At 46.2% G+C, this 18,881-nt stretch overlaps 1 protein-coding gene across 3 annotated transcripts in view; it reads left to right on the forward strand.

The window, feature by feature from the left end:
• Positions 1-18,537, forward strand: part of MTMR4 (myotubularin related protein 4) — a 57,844-nt gene extending 39,307 nt beyond the window's left edge. For 2 of the 3 annotated variants that reach the window (XM_060259682.1, XM_060259681.1), the window contains 14 exons: positions 823-989; positions 1,201-1,297; positions 2,279-2,392; positions 3,862-4,058; positions 5,268-5,396; positions 5,816-5,927; positions 7,274-7,469; positions 8,884-9,069; positions 10,303-10,473; positions 10,555-10,709; positions 11,698-12,913; positions 14,177-14,287; positions 14,935-15,023; positions 16,436-18,537. In XM_060259682.1, the coding sequence (XP_060115665.1) occupies positions 823-989; positions 1,201-1,297; positions 2,279-2,392; positions 3,862-4,058; positions 5,268-5,396; positions 5,816-5,927; positions 7,274-7,469; positions 8,884-9,069; positions 10,303-10,473; positions 10,555-10,709; positions 11,698-12,913; positions 14,177-14,287; positions 14,935-15,023; positions 16,436-16,613 (3,118 nt within the window). In that variant the 3' untranslated portion in view covers positions 16,614-18,537. Of the gene's footprint in view, positions 1-822; positions 990-1,200; positions 1,298-2,278; positions 2,393-3,861; positions 4,059-5,267; positions 5,397-5,815; positions 5,928-7,237; positions 7,470-8,883; positions 9,070-10,302; positions 10,474-10,554; positions 10,710-11,697; positions 12,914-14,176; positions 14,288-14,934; positions 15,024-16,435 lie in introns of all 3 variants that reach the window. The other variant, XM_060259680.1, reaches the window with a different exon arrangement.
• The last annotated feature ends 344 nt before the right edge of the window (positions 18,538-18,881 follow it).

The raw sequence follows: 18,881 nt of genomic DNA on the forward strand, positions 1-18,881 counted from the left end.
GAGCTGGGCTCCTTATCCCGCCAAGTGGCCAATCTATCTGTAGCCCATCTGCTGGCCCCCAAACCTTACTGCTGGATCAGGCCCAGCATCCTGCAGCAGCCCATCAGATGCCTTGGAGTCTACCTCAAGAGGTCAGAGCCTTGCGGGACCTTGCCCAGTTCTGCAAGGCTTGCAAGACAATATTATTTCAGTTGTGACCTCTTCCCCCCACCCCTGTCAGTGTTGTGTGCCTAAAGCGGCCTCATTTGGAATACTGTGTGCCGTTCTGGTCACTGTATCTCAAAAAGGACATTGCAGAGCTGGAAAAAGTGCAGAGGGCAACTAAAATGATGAGGATGTTTTTACAAGATGTTTGGGAACGCAGTTCTTAAGGTATGGAGCCAGGTGGAATGGAGCATCTTTCTGTGAGGAAAGGCTGAAGAGTCTGGGACTTTTCAGTTTAGAAAAGAAATGACTAAGGGGGGACATGATAGAGGTTTATAAAATTATGTATGGGATGAGGAGAGTTGACAAAGAGAAATGGCTCCAGGAATAAACAACTGCAAAAGAGGATTAGACAGATTCATGGAGAATAGGTCTGTCAGTGGCTACCAGTCATGGTGACTGAGGGGAACCTCCATATTCAGAGGCTTTAAGCCTCTCGATCCCAGAGCCAGGAGGCAGCATCAGGGGAAGGTCTCTATGCCCTGTTGTTGACTCTCCAGATGAACTAATTAGCTCCTGTGTGAGAGAAGATGCTGGACCAGATGGACACAGACTGGTCTGAGCCATAAGGGCTCTTCTTATATTCTTATCAAGAGTGCACACTCCTGTGTTCTGCAGGTGCCATTTCTCTACTTTCAAGCAATGCCAGGAATGGCTGAAGCGGCTGAGCCGAGCCATCGCTCGCCCCACGAAGCCAGAAGACCTCTTTGCGTTTGCTTATCACGCCTGGTGCTTGGGGGTTTGCGCTGATGAGGAAGACCAACATGCCCACCTCTGCCGCCCGGGTGAGTTCTTAAGCAGTTTCCATGATGAATGCCCAAAAAGTTATGGTTGCAATGTTGGCAGTCCCTTGACACGGCATCTTGCTGCTGTGCCTCATTCTCCACTTTCTTATTTCCCTAACACAGAGGCCTGTTATGAGCTCCACTAGCACCCACGACATCCTTGTGTCGAGTCCTCTGTGTGGAGTCTTGTTAACCACCTTTGCCTTTGCAGGAGACCACGTGAAATACCGATTTGAGATGGAGCTGGCCCGGATGGGCTTTGACCTGCAGAACGTTTGGAGGGTTTCCGACATCAACAACAATTACAAGTGAGTAATGAGGTGGGGGGCGTTTGCTTGATTCTCTAGTAAGATAGAAAAAACAAAGGATCCACAGCCACCCTCTTGTTACAGGTCTAGAGAAGCAGAGCCAGCATCAATAGTGGCAGTGCAGGATTCTTAGCGTAGTTCAGATTCAAAATGTGGTACTGACTTTGCAAAATGGTGGCAAAATGTCCAGTCAGTTGGATTGTTGACCGTGCTTGGCAGACACAGACTGGCTCCTCAGTCTGCTGACAGTAATTTAAAATCCAAGTATAAATTTTACAAGACGTTTTGGGAAAGCAGTGTTGAGCTAGGTGGAATAGAAGTGTGCTCAGCTGCCGCCCCTTCTGTCTCTAGCCTCAGGAGCTGTTATCCTCATCATGTGGAGGGATATATGTGTTCTTGCAAAAACTCCAGCTGGTGCTGGGCTGGTGCTGGGCTTCATTGTATGCTGTTCCCCCATTTCCATGGGATCGCTCTCAGTATGGGGCCAGGCTTTGGTGGGAGAGCACATTTTGCTTTCATTGTGTCAGAGTCACCCACTTTATTGATGGAGAAAAAGCACTTTAGACATTTTCAAAACTTAAGATTTTTCCAACTGGAGACCCCACACAAAAAAGTCACTACTCAGTCCTATAGGAGAAAAAAAGAAAGGCAATGAGTCACCCTCAGGGTAGAAGCTAATCCCCTTTCCGTGCCCCTGGGGGACCCCCCCCCCATGCAGAATCAAGTCTGCTTTATCCTGCTACATGCAAAGATCCTAGAACTGTACTGCCTTTTGAGGACTGCATTTTCTTTATTCCTAATAGCTACGCTGTCATCAATCAGGATCACTAGATCTCTTGTTTCTATTCAAACAGTAGTTCTCAAAAGTGTTTATCAATGGTCCCTGCATATAGATTCCGTTAAAGGTAAAAGGGCTTGAAGTTTGGTGTCATTGCAGTTACTCCCATCTCGTGGTCAGGCTCTGTGGCTTTTCCTCCATAGGTTGTGTACCAGCTATCCGCAGAAGCTCCTTGTTCCTGTCTGGATCACTGACAAGGAGCTAGAGAACGTGGCTTCTTTTCGGTCTTGGAAGAGGATTCCAGTGGTTGTGTACAGGTATGGAAACATCTGTGCAGTAGAAGACCGCAAGTTCAAGAACAGAGGAATGGACTCATTGGTGGAGTTGCTGGAACCTGTAGATCTTTTCAGGGCTTATCACTTGAGGGGCTCTTTTTGATATTCACACTCTCTTCTGTCCAGCTTTTCTTGGCTTCATAAAGACCATAGCAGAGCTTCACTGAGGTGTTAATTCGTCACTTTGTCCACCGAGAATAGGTCAGAAAGCAGCAGCTTTTAGTCAGGAAGATTAAATTTAGGTCAGGTATTAGGAATTCAAAAGAGCAGTTGAGAACTGCAACAATATGTCTGGAAAGGCTGGGGACTGTCTTACCTTGGAGACTCTCAAAATAAAATTGGGTGAGTGTCTATCAGATGCTTTATTTTTAAATTTCTGGTCAACATTTTGATCAAAATCAGATCCTAATGGCATCTCAATAGCTGTACATGGCTATAGAGCAGGGGTGGCCAAACTGTGGCTCGGGAGCCGCATGTGGCTCTTTCACATATACTGTGTGGCTCTCAAAGCCCCCACCACTCTGTCAGCTGCCTTGGAGAATGCATTTAAAGTTAACATTGCTTTCTTTCCACCTCTCCCTCCCCATCTGTTTTCCTTCCTCCCTCAAACATCTGACATTCATGTCTTACAGCTCTCAAACATCTGACGTTTATTCTGGATGGTTCTTTCGTTAAGCAAGTTTGGCCACCCCTGCTATAGAGAATCCTGTGTTAGGGTAGATTGTCTAGGATCATTGACCTTCAGCTGGTAGGTCAAGACCCACAACTGGGTCACAGCCTAACCAAAAGTGGATCCCAGCATCACCACTGTCATCTTATACGTTTTCAGGGAGGAAACTAAGAAGGAGGGGTCCACTTTTTCATGTTTGGTTTAAAGAGGGACCCATGGTCTGAAAAAGTTCAAGATGCTGGTCTAGATGGCTCATTGAGTTCATGACTGTGTTTGTGATTATGTGCTGGGTACCCCTATTGCTGCTCACCTTAGTTTGGGATATAGTCCCTTACATGCAGGGCATTGTGGGACTGAATTCTAGGTAGTGTTCCATTGTTTTTTGTACAGAATCTGCCTTCAATACATTTTATTTTAATAATCCATTTTGCTAACAGTGTTGTGAGGGGCAAAGTGTAGAGAGACCTTGTCTCTAGTAAAGATCCTGGGAAACACAGGGATGTTTCTTGGTTCTTTCCTCCCCTCATCCTGTCAGCCAAAATAATAATAATAATAAAGCTGTCTTGTCTCTGGTGGATTCCAATATTGATGTAACATCAGAGTCATGTAATTTGTCCTACGGGTGTAATATGGCCCAACCTTTACGGCTTGCTCGCATTTAGTTCTGTTCTAAAGCGGCGATTGGATTTTTAGAGTGAAGGAAATGAAGTCATCCAATGACTGGCTTTTTGGACCAGGGCCCTGGATTTGAGGGCTACTTGAACTTGGTTTCTTCTTTCAGACACTTGCGCAATGGGGCAGTGATTGCGCGCTGCAGCCAGCCCGAAATCAGCTGGTGGGGCTGGCGCAATGCGGACGATGAGTACCTGGTGACTTCCATTGCCAAAGCCTGTGCCTTGAACCCTGGACAGAGGGTGGCTGGTGGGACTCCGCATTCTGGACTCAGCGATGGGAACGAAGCTTGCGACGCAGGGTTTGGTAAGCGAGATGTGCTTTGTTCCCTCTCTCTTGTTTTCTGCAGGGCTATATTGCCCCGGTGGAATTTGGTCCCTTTGCCAGGTTGATGTCCATTTCTGGTTCATTACTAGCCACTTTGAGTCCCATGATAAGGCGAAAAGTGAGATAAAACATTTTAGGTAAAAACAGTTACAGTGACATGTGGAAAGGGACCATGGCATCCTTTCTTGGTGAATCCCCTGTCCCAAGACAAGACCGCTTGCTCACCCATCCTCCACAAATAATCTCCTAAATTCCAAACTACGATGAGCCACAGGCAGTAGTGACTAGTGTACTACCAAAGGTTCTTAGAGATCAAACCCCTCTATGTATCTTCCTTAGGGGAAAGAACGCGCCCCAGTTATTGAAGGAGGCCACTTCCTGACCCCAAAAGAGAATAGAATCTCAGAGTTGGCAGGGGGCCGTACAGGCCATCTAGTCCAACCACCTGCTCAATGCAGGATCAGCCTAGATGACAGGGAATGTTAAATTTTCCAGGTCCTGCCTTGAATTTGCTGAAATTAGAACAATTGTGTTGGGAGTGCAAAGAACTTTTAGTTTTGCCAACTCATGAGTATTAACAGTTGAACGTACACTCTTCACCATCATTTGTTCTTATGGTGAATTTGTGACTTGCGATAATATTCCTTCTCAGTTGTTCACTTCTGTAGTCATTCAACTTGCCTTGCAGTGTGTCTGTTACAATTGAATTTCTTTGCTGTAGAGCACAGGTTTTCCAAATCGGTCATGGTATTGTAGATGTGGTCTTACCAGTCCCCAGCCTAATGCTTTTGCTGAGGTGATATGGTTACAGAGATAGCAAAGGCTCTCTTAGACACTCTCTGTTCTTCCTAATAGAAGTAGGGGAAGTATTGGTCACTTTTAATATGTCACTGCTAAGGCAACACCTGGAATACTCCAGTGCAGCTGGAAATAACAAGGAAGAAAGACTTCTCTTGTGTCTTATCCTCATTCTAACAGCAAAGTTACTTGTTCTATTATTTTTGCTTAGTGCTATTTCAGTTAATTCTGCTTTTACAAATTCGATTAATGAGCAGGTTATCCTAGTTATCCCCCAGGTCTTCTCAATCCTTTGCTTCAGGTGTTCTCTGAGTTGTGTGTTGCAGGGCAGACTTCATAGTGTTGGCACTCATTCAAGAGACTGGAGGATTCAGACTTCTTTCTTTGCAGATTCATCACTGACCGCAGGTTCAAGTGTGGAGAGTTCAGCAACGCCGCAAAAACTGTTGATCTTGGATGCCCGGTCTTACACAGCAGCTGTAGCCAACAGAGCCAAGGGAGGAGGCTGTGAGTGTGAAGGTACAAGTTCCATTGAGCCACTTATAACCTTTGCTGGGACCCCAAGGGCACATAAAGAGTGGGGGCATGAACAAAAGCTCAGCCACTTCACTCTAGTTTCCCCACCATACAACTTCCTGCTTTTGTGAACTTTTTGAGTTAGGGGACTGGGGGTTCATAGGGGATGCCTCGTTCTGTTTGTGAATGATTGAACTAAAAGGTTCCGCAAGGCATCCTTTCAGGAAACTTATCCACTACTTCTCATAAAGAAGCTATGCACTTGTTTACCACCCATGTGCCATGCGTCTTGCTGTTTCTCATGACCAAGTCAGGGATCAGAGGGCCTATCCACTGGCGTGGTTAGGTTCCTGCTGTGAAACGCTCCCTTCGATGCTCAAGACTGGCAGCTAGCTGATCTCTCGGTCGCTGTTGTGTTTCAGAGTATTACCCAAACTGCGAAGTGGTGTTCATGGGGATGGCCAACATCCACTCTATCCGAAACAGCTTCCAGTACCTGCGGGCAGTTTGCAGTCAGATGCCGGATCCCAGCAAGTAAGTGGTCTGACCATCCCAGCTAGCCTTCCCACTTTACTATTGGCTGGTCCCTTGCTTTCAGTTCACAGGGATGGGACTGCAGCATGCATTCCTTCCTGCTGGCAGAACTCAGGGTAAACAGTGATCCATTCTGCTGGAGAGAGAGTTCCTGTGCTGTGTTTTCCTTTTCAGCTTTGGATAGGTATGGATATATTTTTATATGTTTAAAAAAGATGTCTAAGCTGTAAGACAGCTACGATTAAGTCTTATAAAATTATGAATGCCATGAAGGGAGAGATTTTTTTTTTCATTCCTCTCTTGTAAGACTGGAATGCCCAAAGAAACTGAAGGCAGTAGATTTGGATCAGACAAAATGATTAAAAAAAAAAAAAGAATGTATGGAATGTCCTGCTACAGGCTATGGCTGCTAGCTTAGGGGGCTTTAGAGAGGGATTATAGAGAAATTCACAGGAGACCACTGGTCTGTGATCAGGAATGATGGCTAAATGTGAGGGGGGACTGTTGCCTTCATGCCTTGCTGTGAACATAACAGGGGCATCTACTTGGAGGATGCTGGACTAGATGGGCCTTTGGTCTGACCCAGCCAGGAGCCACTTAGTTTCAGCATATTTTGTACCGCCTTTTTTCTCAAGAAGCTCAGGGGGATGGTCAAGGAATTTCCCCTCTATCTACATAACAAGCCTGAGACTGTGGCTGGCTCAAGGTTACCTATTTGAACTTAATGGCTGCACAATATAACAACAATTTTAACCCAGTTTTCACTGGCCCAGTTCTGCCAGTCTGCCTTTTATGGCACATGCTGTTTCTCAGACGTGCTGTTTTGCCTAACTTCTCGTTTCCTCCTCCCTCCCCCTTTTCAAACAGCCTGACTCTTGCATGCACATTTGGCACGGGCTGGTGACCCTCTGTATTGGCCACTTCCCTGTCAGCAGCTGTCTTCCTGCCCTTTCTGCCTCAGCACATCATTCTTCTTTTCACTGGTTGCCATGGAAATGTGTTTTCCTACCTTATTGAGGGCTGGTTTAAAGAGCTGAAAGGGATTTTCCTGTATTGTGTTAGGCTGCTTGTACTTGTCGGTGATTGGTATTGAAATGGATACATTTAAGAATGGGTTTTTAAAGGAAAAATTAGACCCATGTCTTTTGTAAGGAGTATTCTCTTTTCTCCCTGAAAAAAAATAATAATGAAAATAGTATATTCTGTAGCTCTGAGTAGAAACGTTCTGTGCTGTTGATTTTTCTACCTGGACCTGGAAATCCTCTCTTTCCACTTCTGAAGGCTTCAGTGATTCCTTATGTCATTCGCAGGCTTAACGTTCTCCCCTTCACATGTGTACCTTTCAGCTGGCTGTCAGCTCTAGAGAGCACCAAATGGCTGCAGCACCTGTCTGTCATGTTGAAAGCAGCTGTGTTGGTCTCAAATGCTGTTGACCGGGAAGGACGCCCTGTGCTGGTCCACTGCTCAGATGGCTGGGACAGAACTCCCCAGATTGTTGCCCTGGCGAAGATTCTTCTGGACCCTTACTACAGGACCATGGAGGTAGAGTACTACTGTCATATTGGACTGGACAGACAGTTTTAAAGAACTTCTGTATGTATAGCCCAGGGCTCCTCACCTTTGTTGAATCTTTGAACGCTTTTTTAAATTTTGAAAATAGGAGGTGAGGGCTACAACAAAATGACTGCCATGGGGGTGGGGGGACTGGATCCAGTGGCAAAATGATGGGAGGCTGCAAGCCAAGCATCCTTCTGTAATGGAAACAGTTGTTTCCAAATGGGAACTACCTACAGACATGATAATGCCTCTTAGGGTCTTCTGAAGCACCTCCTTCTCAGTGACGGGAAGGAAAGCTGCTTTGGGGGACAAATGGCCCTCAGGAAACATAGGGAAACCATGGGTACCACATCGGGGATCCCTGATGTAGTTTTCCTTGTTTTTATGTTGCTTTGCAGACAAAAGTACAGTAGTGTTTACAGCCCCCCTGCTATCCCACCTCCAGCTTACTTGTGCCTTTTGGTGTCATCTGTACTGACTACTTTAACACATCTTTGTAGGAGGGAGGGAGGGAATGTTCATCTTCTAGCAAAGCCCTGTGTCTTTCTATAAAGCAAGAATGACCATCCTTTCCATTGGGATTTTCAGCCTATCAGTCAGTAGACCCACATGTTTTTGTAGATTTATTAAGTGCCTGATCCTTAATAGACAGTGCCCTGACCTGGATAGCTCAGGCTAGCTCAATCTCATCAGATCTCAGAAGCAAAGCAGGGTTGGCTCTGACTAGTATTTGGATAGGAGACCACCAAAGATACCAGGGTAGCAATGTGGAGGCTGGCAATATGAAATCACCTCTGGACGTGCCTCTTGCCTTGAAAATCCTATGACGTCCCCATAGGTCAGCTATGACTTGATAGCATTTTCCACCACCAGTAGACAGCAGGGAAGACAATGGGGAGGGAAGGAAGGTGAAGATAACAAAAGATGGGAAGCAGTTATAAATAAGTAGTAGCAGCTGAGATGAGGACTAGGGTGTTGGCCAGAGGCCTTGTTAGAAAGGTTGGATTTTGAAAAGGATCTGAACGACAAGAGAGATGGTACTCCATACTCTCAGGGAGGAAGCATTACTCATAGGGGGATGCAAGGGAGGATGGGTGGGATTGCATTAAAAAAGCAAAGGGACTTGGGGTGACTAAATTGGAAGAATGGAGGAGACGGGCAAAGACATAGTGGAAAACAAGGGCTGACAAATAGGACATGGCTATGGAGAGATTTAAAGGTAGAAAGAAGGCAAGTTATGTTGGCTTTAGAAGAGTAGGGAGGTCATTGAGGACATTTGAGGAGAGTGGGTCTTATGATCTGAGCAGTGGAAGAGATAATTCTAAAGAGACTCTAAAGCTCTGATAGCATGCCCAAAGGATACACAGTGCTGAAATTCTTACATTGCTTTTGCTGGCAGGGTTTCCAGGTGTTGGTTGAATCAGACTGGCTAGATTTTGGTCACAAGTTTGGGGATCGCTGTGGCCACCAGGAAAAGGCAGAAGATCAGAATGAGCAGTGCCCCGTGTTTCTGCAGTGGCTGGATTCTGTACACCAACTGCTCAAGCAATTCCCCTGCCTTTTCGAATTCAACGAAGCTTTCTTGGTAAGAGCAAGCTTGCACTGAGGCTGGCTTTTCTTGTGGGGAACTAGGTGTGGCATCTAACAGCTCCCTTTGAAGACTAGAGCCTGACTTTGACCATTGCTGTGATTGCAGTGGTGTTAATCTGTGGTGGTTTGCCTTTCCCTTGATCAATGAGCTCAGCTTCTCTAGTGTTCCTGGGTGGGCCTCTGTCGGTTGTGTGAAATAAAGATGCCATCTTTCTCAGACTCTCTGTGTGTGTGTTTAATCCACAGGCTCTTCTTAAGCCTAAGGTTCTCTCTCAGCCAAAGATGGCCACAAAAAAATTGTTGGGTCTTGGAATCATAATTTGCAGTACTTTTTTTGTAGCAGGAACTCCTTTGCATATCAGGCTACCCCCCTTTATGTAGCTAATCCTCTTGGAGTTTACAGTAGGCCATGTACTAAGAACCCTGTAAGCTCTTGGAGGATTAGCTACATTGGGGGGGGGGGGGGGGTGGCTTAATATGCAAAGGAGTTCCTGCTACAAAAAAGCCCTGTGAAAAAGGCTTTGCTGTACAATATCTGGATTGATTTGGCAAGAGAGAACTGCGCACTGGAATGTGTGTGCTTGTAATTGACCACAGGAAGATATTAATTGAGCTAAGCACACACAATAATTAACAAGATTTGGTCTTGTAACTAGCTATTTGAAAAGAGGCCAAGAGTATGTGTAATAGCATGTTGTACTTTCTACTCTTTTCATATAATACTTGCACTTAACAGCATGCAGGGCCAGTAATTGGTTTCAGGATAGGCCCTTGGTCATGAGCTGTAATAGCACAGCTGCGATCAGCTCTCACCTCTGCCATGAACTCACCAGGTGGCCTTAGGCAAGCCACTTCCTGGTCAGTCCCCACTTAATCACCAGCCTGAAACATACAAATAAAAATACTGGCCTACTTTTCTGGGCTGGTGTAAGGTTTGCAACATTATAACATATCTGAATCACCAAGCAGTGAAAGCGCTGTAGAAATTCTAAGAATGCTGTTGTTGTTATGTGTAAATTCAGATTAACATTGATAGCTCAGCAAGCTTCCAAAGCAATCATTCATATCTTTTGTCTTTTTAAAGTTTGGTTTGGCGTCCACTATGTTCAGAGGCTTGTGTGTTTAATCATTTTAAAACCAGGAAGTTTTTTTTTTAAACGGGAGCAGTCTTGAAGACTCCTATGAGAGTCCGATCAAAGCCCTAAAGTGATTTCTCTTGATTCTGCAGGTGAAATTGGTGCAACACACGTACTCCTGCCTTTACGGGACTTTTCTTGGAAACAGCCCCTGCGAGCGAGAGATGCACAACATTGCCAAGCGCACCTGTTCGGTGTGGTCCCTTCTGAGAGCTGGCAACAAGAATTTCCACAACCTGCTCTACATGCCTGGAAGTGAGCAGGTGAGTGGGACACCAGCCCATGGAGGGAGGCTTGAAAAGGTTTTCTGCTCTGTTCCTGAGTCTGTTCTTCTCCTGTGGCAGGTGCTGCATCCAGTGTGCCATGTGCGTGCACTGCACCTCTGGACAGCAGTGTATCTCCCAGCATCGTCTCCGTGTCCTCTCGGAGAAGAGGGCATGGACCTTTACATGCCTTCTGGATCTCAATGCCAGGAATTTAGCAGCCGCTCTCTTGACAGGTAGGAGGAAATGAACTCAGTTTTGTCAGTCAGGGCTTCCTGAGATACTGAGAGCTGATGAGGTGTGGTGGTTAAGAGCAGCAATCCTAATCTGGGGATCCAAGATAGATTCCCCACTCCTCCACATGATGCCTGTGGGGTTTGTTTTGGACAACAAGCTTTGTCAGACACATTTTGAAATGACAAATACATTATATGGATGTATTTGTAATGCTGAGCTTTTTCTGTTCAACATGAGGTGCATGGCCTTAATTACAGATACACTGAGCATTTGCATCTGGTCCCCTGGGGAAAGAGGGAAAAAACCAGAGCTTTTTTTCACCCTATTTCCTGGATCCCATGAGAGAAATACAAAGTTTTTTTAAAAAAACAACAACATTTAATTGTGTTTGTCTGTGTCCTTTATAAAGTATATCTCTATTAAGTAAAGGAAGTCCCCTGTGCAAGCACCAGTCATTTCCAACTCTAGGGTGATGTCATATCATGACGTTTTCACTGCAAACTTTTTATGGGGTGGTTTGCCATTGCCTTTCCCCCGTCATCTACACTTTCTCCCCAGCAAGCTGGGTACTCATTTTACCGACCTTGGAAGGATGGAAGGCTGAGTCGACCTTGAGCTCGCTACCTGAACCCAGCTTCTGCCGGGATCGAACTCAGATCGTGAGCAGAGCTTAGACTGCAATACTGCAGTTTACCACTCTGCACCACGTACACCCAAGACCCAGCCGGAGATGGCCTGGCTGGATAAGGTCTCATATATGTCAGATTTGGCCCTCATAACAAAATGAGTTCAACACCCCTGCTCTAGATAATACTAGGCTTTCACAGCCATGACAGGATCGCTCTGCTCTGTTAGCCATAAAGATTTACATAGAGACCAGGAGCCAGGTAGCAAGGCTGCATCTAGAGGGTGATGGTAGCCACGAGGACCTCCTTAGGTGATACATGTTCCGTCTGTGATTACCTTGAGTATATCTTGTGTTTTTAGGTTACCAAAGACAAGATCCATGGATGACCTGCTCTCAGCCTGTGATCCCAGCAGCCTGCTAACCCGCACATCGAGTGATCCAAATCTTAACAACCACTGTCAAGAGGTCAGGGTAGGCTTGGAGCACAGGCATCCTAATGCTGAGGAGGCAGTGGCAGGCAACGAGAGTACAAGAGAGGAGCCATCTCAGGTGCCTGAGCAGCAGGAACTCCACCCCCCACAAACAGTTGAGACTTGCAGCTCCAGCAGTTACAGAATCGATCATCCACATACGTTGCAGGTTAATGGGGAGACACAGAATTTAAACGACATCTTTCCAGAGGCAGAAACAGTAAACGAAGCTAGTCCAGCAGTGGCAGAAGGCATCTGCCCAGCACAAAGTGCTTTGGGGCGAAAGAAACTCTTGGGTGATTTGGTCAGAACAGAGGAGTTGGAACAGTCTCCCTGCAGCAATGTGAAAGGTCTCGGCTTGGAATCCAATGGTGCTTGGGACTTGGTAGAACCTTCCCTGCAGCCTTCAGCATGCACTCCCATTTGGAACCCACCAGTCCCTAGTGTCCCAAAACAGGATGCTCCAGGGTGCCAAAATGCAGAGGACAGCAAAAGCAGCTGTTTCAGGCACGGAGAAGAAGGTAACCAGATGGGGAAAACTCCTCCGGAGTGGTGGCGAAAAGGAATTTCACAGAGCCAGACCAGTGAATTCTCTCTTCTCGGAGCCAACTGGGACAGTTTTCAGGGGATGGGAACTTCTCTTCCTGGGGGTGATGCGGGTCCTCGGCGACTCTTCTCCTATGGCTGCTGTAACAAGAGGCTGAGCGGCAGGCCTTTCTGGACATCTGGACTGTGTCTCAGTGGCCAGTGGCCTATGAAAGAAGGCGCCAAGCCCCCCACTTGCTCAGGCCATTCTGCCACACACTGCACAGGCCTTGCCGCAAAATCCGGCAGGCTGTGGCTCCCCTGCCATTTGAAGCAGGCCCTCGGCACCAAGCCCGTGCCTCCCAGCAGCCCTTCCCCAGTGCCTCCTCTCTATCTCGATGATGACGGGCTCCCCTTCCCCACGGATGTGATCCAGCACAGGCTACGGCAGATCGAAGCCACCTACAAGCAAGAGGTGGAGCAGCTGCGTAGGCAGGTGCGAGAGCTGCAGCTTAGATTGGACATCCGCCATTGCTACCCGCCTCCGGCCGAACCACAGATGGACTATGAAGATGACTTTGTAAGTGAAGGCCCCATGGGGCACTCCCCCCCTCCCCCCCAGTTTCTGCTTAGCAATGGCAGTTGTTCCTAGAATCAGAGATTAAGGGGATCAAAGGATACGTCAGATCATCTCCATACACACATGTGCCCCAAAGGTAGAACTATTTATCCATCATCTACTCCCTTTTACTTATTGACTTAATTGCCTCCAAAACAACCAACAACACTTAAAAGTTAGTATGAATGCCAGTAACAAAAATTAATAAATTACCAAATGTTGCTTGACATGGAAGTTGTCAGCACAGCTTGGAGACATGCAGGAAGAAAAGGTGCTGGACTGCTGATTTCCGCTTCTTTCTGATGGCCACAGCCGATAGTATTTGCTGACTAGGCGGGGGGGTTCTCAGTTGCTGCTGGGCCCAGGCTTGATAGAAGGGTGTGCAACCACTGAATCTTCCCCCTCTTGATGGTCACAAGCAGCGTGTCACAGTCTAGAACAATGCAGTTTTCCTGCACTACAGACAGGCATATAGGTTGTCAGGTTCCAGTTCTTTCCTTCTCCCTGTTCCTTGTGTTTGTGACCACTTTTTCCTCCTCCCTCACCATGTGCATATTTTCCAAGATACATATTATTATTATATTATTTGCTGTCTCCCGTTCTTCTGTCCTGTGGGTTGGAGGAAGAGTCTTTCCTGGTGGGGTATTGGGGAAACTGAAGACCAAATTACATCTTTGGCTTTTTGACAAAGAAGGTCCAGGTTCCCTGCATCCACACAACAGCAGCAGAGCAGAGCTTTTAAAAAATAAAGGAGAGGCCAGGCAGGCTCAGAACATCCACTGTGTGGGGGGAGGGCTTCTGTCTCCCTCCCCAAGCTTTATCCCCACGCTGAAACCAGTGTTGGGGGGGAGGAGTTTTTCCCCATGTATGCTACTGCATGCAAACAGAATGCTCCATGTGGAGCAGCAAAAATGGGGACATAACTCCCCCCTCCCAACAAACAACACTGTCTCCATGTGAGGAAAATGGCCAGGGTGGGGGGGAGAGGCGAGAAAGGAGGTGTTCCTCCTTCAGGCAGCAGCATTTAAAGGCTGTTTGGGTTCTCCTTTTTCAGCAGCCATTTCCCAGAGTTGTTGTGTGACTGCAGGAGACACATGTTGGGTCCAGGTTCTGTGGACACAACTAATCAAAAACTTGAATATGTGCGGCCCTGAGGCTCAAGAGAGAGGGGAATGTGTGCCATGTGTAACAAGTAGCAAATGACTGTTTTCACCTTTCTTGCAGACCTGTCTCAAGGAATCTGACGGCAGTGAAAACGAGGATTTCTACTCTGACCACAGTGAAGACTGCTTGTCTGAAGCCAGCTGGGAGCCTGTTGATAAAAGGGAAACTGAGGTACTTCTTTTATTTGCTTGAAATGGCCGGTGAAAATGCTGGGGACAATGCTGGAGAGTGGCTGGTACTGTCAGGGTAACTGTGGTGCTGTTTTATAGGAGTTAGATGAGATGGGAGGCAGGATGATGCGATATAGGATATTTCCAAAGGGTTATTTCTATTTTCCCATCTCTCCTCAAATCCCATTGTGACAGATTGTCTTTTCTTTTGCTCCTTTAACAAGAACAATTCTCTAGTTCAAGTGAATGGATCTTATCCATTCCAGTATCCTTTCTCTGGCTGTGGTCAAATCTGGATGCATAAAGAATTTCATCACAGTGTAGTACTCCAAGCCTATCCCAGTTTCTTGTTACTCCAGGGAACAGTAATTCTTCTTCTGACTTACTTTCAGATGCTTGAAAATGTCGAGCATGTTGTTGTCCCTTTCTCTGGGTGAAATGTTCCTTCTGCATCTTGTCTTTTCCTACTTCCATCATCCTTGTAGTGTTCCCTTCTGAATTTTTCTCCGTTCCTCAAATATCCTTTTGAAGAATGGAGTCCTTGCCACAAAAGATTCTAAACAAGCCTTTAAACATCTAGTCAGAACATCGATCCACAAAACAAACAGAACCAAAATGGGTCTTAATGTTAAGGTGGTTTCTTTGCAGGTCACACGCTGGGTTCCAGACCACATGGCCTCGCACTGCTTTAACTGTGATTGTGAGTTCTGGCTGGCCAAACGCAGGCACCACTGCAGGTAACACTCAGCAATTATTATACTTACCTGTTTTCCATTCACATGGTTCTTTCTCATGTCATAACTGAATCCCAGATATTTACTGGGGTAAATGGAAATGCACCATGATTGTTTCCCTCTTGGGGAAGGAATTGGCAGAATATGGCAAATCCTTGTAATTGCATTTGATCAAACAATAGCAAGCTACCATAAGCAGTCTAACTGTTGATTGTTTAGATACTTAAGGCTGTGTTGTGTTTCCCATATACAATACAGGCAGAAAAAGTAAAGTTGTTCAAAACATCATCACTGTTTTAAATAAAATCTTTTGTTTGTTTGGAAATGTATATCCTGCCTTATCTCTCACTCAAGGCCAGTTATATCTTTTGGTGTTAGGTATACTATATACTTCTTGTTCCCTGCTGTTGCACATTTACAGAGGAAACTTGGATTTCCAAGGGGAAAAAATCAGGATATTGTAGGTCTCTAGAACACCAATTGTTAAATTGTGTTGTATGGGAAAACAGTATTTTGGGATGGAGGGTAGCTCACAATGTTTTCTTCAAAGAGCTCCGTATCACATTGGTGATCTGTAGATCACAGGTTAAGAATTACTGCCTTATAAAAGATTAAGACATAGGATGTATGGACATTAAGGATATAGCAATGCATATGAAAAGAGCATATGGGTCAGTATTAGGGTAGAAAAGAAAATTGCTAAGGGAGTTAGAAGGGGTAATGGCATTGTAGAAAGAAAACAAGTATGGGTTACAAGAGACCACAAAGATGGGACAGGAACTTAATTTTTTGAGCGGGCAAATGGTAAGGCTGAGATGAACATATGAATATATGAAGCTGTCTTATACTGAATCAGACCCTCGGTCCATCAAAGTCAATATTGTCTACTCAGACTGGTAGCAGCTCTCTAGGGCCTCAAGATGAGGTTTTTCACGCCTACTTGCCTGGACCCTTTTTAGTTGGAGATGCCGGGGATTGAACCTGGGACCTTCTGCTTACCAAGCAGATGCTCTACCACTGAGCCACTATCCCTCCCTAAGATCGAAGTGCTGGGGGATGAAACAGGAGCAGCAGAGTTGGGGAAAAGATGGTCTGATAGGATTCGACAGCAGCCCAGCTCTTGTAGAAGGATGTCACCAACAGGCAACTGCTCTTCTGCCATTTTAACCTGCAAGCAAAGTTTAGCACATAGCAGAGATAAGGAACTGCATTTATTCATCCTGGGTTCCTCTGTCCCCAAGGAAGGTTCATTTTTTAGGACTCACATACTGCAGCACAACCAAATGCACAATCCGTCTCTGAGCCAGCAATGGGGTCAAATCCAGTCTTCTGTCTTAAGGCAAGATCCTCTGCCTGCCAGCCTCATTTTGCCCAAGCTTAACTGTGATCTTATCTGTCTTCTGTCCCTTGCCCAGGAACTGCGGGAATGTGTTCTGTGCCGGCTGCTGCCACCTGAAGCTGCCCATTCCGGATCAACAGCTCTATGACCCAGTCCTTGTCTGCAATTCCTGTTATGATCACATCCAGGTATCCCGTGCCAGGGAACTGATGAGCCAGCACCTGAAGAAGCCCATAGCCACAGCTTCTAGCTGAATGCCAGAAGAGAGAGCCTGTCCAAGCCTGGCCTTTTCAACTTGCAGACTGGAAGGAAAGGGCTGCCTTTGCTGCAGCTGAGGAGGTCGGTAACACAGCGCTTGATCACCGAGCCTTGTATGCACTGTTGGTGATTTTTTTCCCCACTTGGTGCCCCATGTATTGGAGATGAGGAAATTGGATTAAAGAGTGTGATATGGCCTACATCATGGTACTGTGTGTATGGTCTGAAGACCTGAGGCTGAATCGGAGACCGCAGTGTCTTTCTTCAGAGGGTGGGCAAGTGATGTGGTGCAGATACTGCCGTGTCCCCCAAAGCAATAGGAAGGCATGATCAGAATGAGACCCTCTTTGCCCCACTTTACCAAGGCAGGCAGGCTGAATTGTGCAAGAAAGAAGGCAGCCTCAGGGTCTATCTACAGGAGTGCTGTGGCCGCAGTAGTAATATCTCAGTAGTGTTTGGCTTGCCAGCCACTTCCCTGGAGGGCTCAAGGCCAGCACTAATACCAAAAGCAGGAGGAAGGACTCCCTTATCAGGCAGAGTGCCTCTCTGCACATTCCCGGTCATCTTTCAGGGAACAGACTCTTTGCCCCAGTAGCTGGGCTGTTGTATGTGGAAAGCAGAGTCAAGCGTGGCTCGCTGCTCTTCCCATCTGTCTGCTGCAGCTGGTTCCAGCCTGGTGTTTTCACAGGAGCGACACCTTGAGCCTCCCTGGATCTGCACCATCGGGTGTATTCTCCCCTCCCTTACTGCTGCACTTGTGTCTCCATCTTTCTGGTTGCTCTTCATCCTGAAAACCTGATGCCTGGAGGGCAGGCAGACTACGTGGTTTTCTTTTCCTCCTGGAACGTGCTGTTTAGTGTGCTTGAGGGTTTCAGTCCAAAATGCTGCTAATGTTATTTCTCTGCACTTAAAACTGTAGTCTGGAAAATAAAGTGGGGGGGATGCCAATCTCATAAATGGGAGACAGAGAACACTGGGTAACGGGGACCCTTTCCCTGTCACTAAAGAAGGTGCAAGGGACAATAAAAAGACCATAACCATCACTGCAAGAATGTTGTTTGGCTCATTCTGAGGTCAGTAAATTCCCAGTTTGGAATTAGGTCTCCTCCTGAGCTCTGGCTGCTTCCCTGTGGAAACTTTCACTTCCATCCAAACAAGCATCAGCTGGCACTTTCCGAAAGGGGAGAGATTCTGCTGACATTTTCATGAGTAAGGCCCATGTCATTTTATCCTGCAGCATAGATCTGTAGTTTGGGAGTGTAGAAGAAACAGGATGGTGAAATGTATTTTTCCTAGCTAATCCAAGGGTCCTTAGTCGCTCCATGTCAGAAGGGTGTGCGAGACCCCTTGACTCAATAGGAACTTGAAAATGCTGTCCTCTCTATGACCAAGTGTGAATTTGTGCCAGCATCTCACTCTTTGCTGGATTTTTAAACTGTCAGCAGATTCAGTGTTTCTCTCTACTCTTTCACTACCTTCCACATTTCAGCCTGCTTTCGGTCTCGAGCCTAAAAGCCAGTATTGTCCTCTTGACACTGGATCTCTCCCTGAATTGCTCCTGTGGCCCCTTTCAGGGAGCGAGTCACTTCTTTATTGGTAAATGGTGGCATCTTTTAATTTGCCATGCTCTGAACTTTTATCTGTACAAAAGTGTATATGTATGAAAGAAGGAGAGTTCAGATCCGATTTGATTTTCAGCTCATTTGCACAAATTGCAACAACAGAAGCCTGGAGAGAAAGAGAGAAAAGAAGTCAGCCATGGTTAATCAGAACTCCTTTCAGCTCTCATGAATTTGTGTCACTGTCTTCAGGCAAAAAAAACAAAAACAAACCCACCCTCCAAAATCAGATCAATAGCTTTGTGACAAAACAATGTGCTGTAAGAAATTCAATACAGTTGAATAAAATCTCTATATTAGTGCTGCTTTGTTGAGTTGTATTTTTGAGTTGTGACTGAATGCTCTTACTCTTCCGTTCATAGCTGGTTGCTGCTGGGCCTTCCTTTGTGGCTATAACTAGGTCTATGTTCCTTTCTAGGCACAAAACTGGCTTCTGTGAATTGCAGTTTTTGATAAATAAAACTCAAAAGGACAGGGCGGTGGCCGAGAGTTTGAATTGCTGGCGGAAGCATCCTTAATTACAGTCAAAGCTTTGTTATTGGCACTTGATTATCCAGAACTCTGTGCTGACTTGGCACCGCGAGAGGGCAAGCTCCAGTCACCATACCCCCATGCATCTCCAGGCATGCACATGCCCCATTTCCT

This window comes from Heteronotia binoei, chromosome 18 (assembly GCF_032191835.1).
Source record: "Heteronotia binoei isolate CCM8104 ecotype False Entrance Well chromosome 18, APGP_CSIRO_Hbin_v1, whole genome shotgun sequence".
Taxonomy (NCBI): domain Eukaryota; kingdom Metazoa; phylum Chordata; class Lepidosauria; order Squamata; family Gekkonidae; genus Heteronotia; species Heteronotia binoei.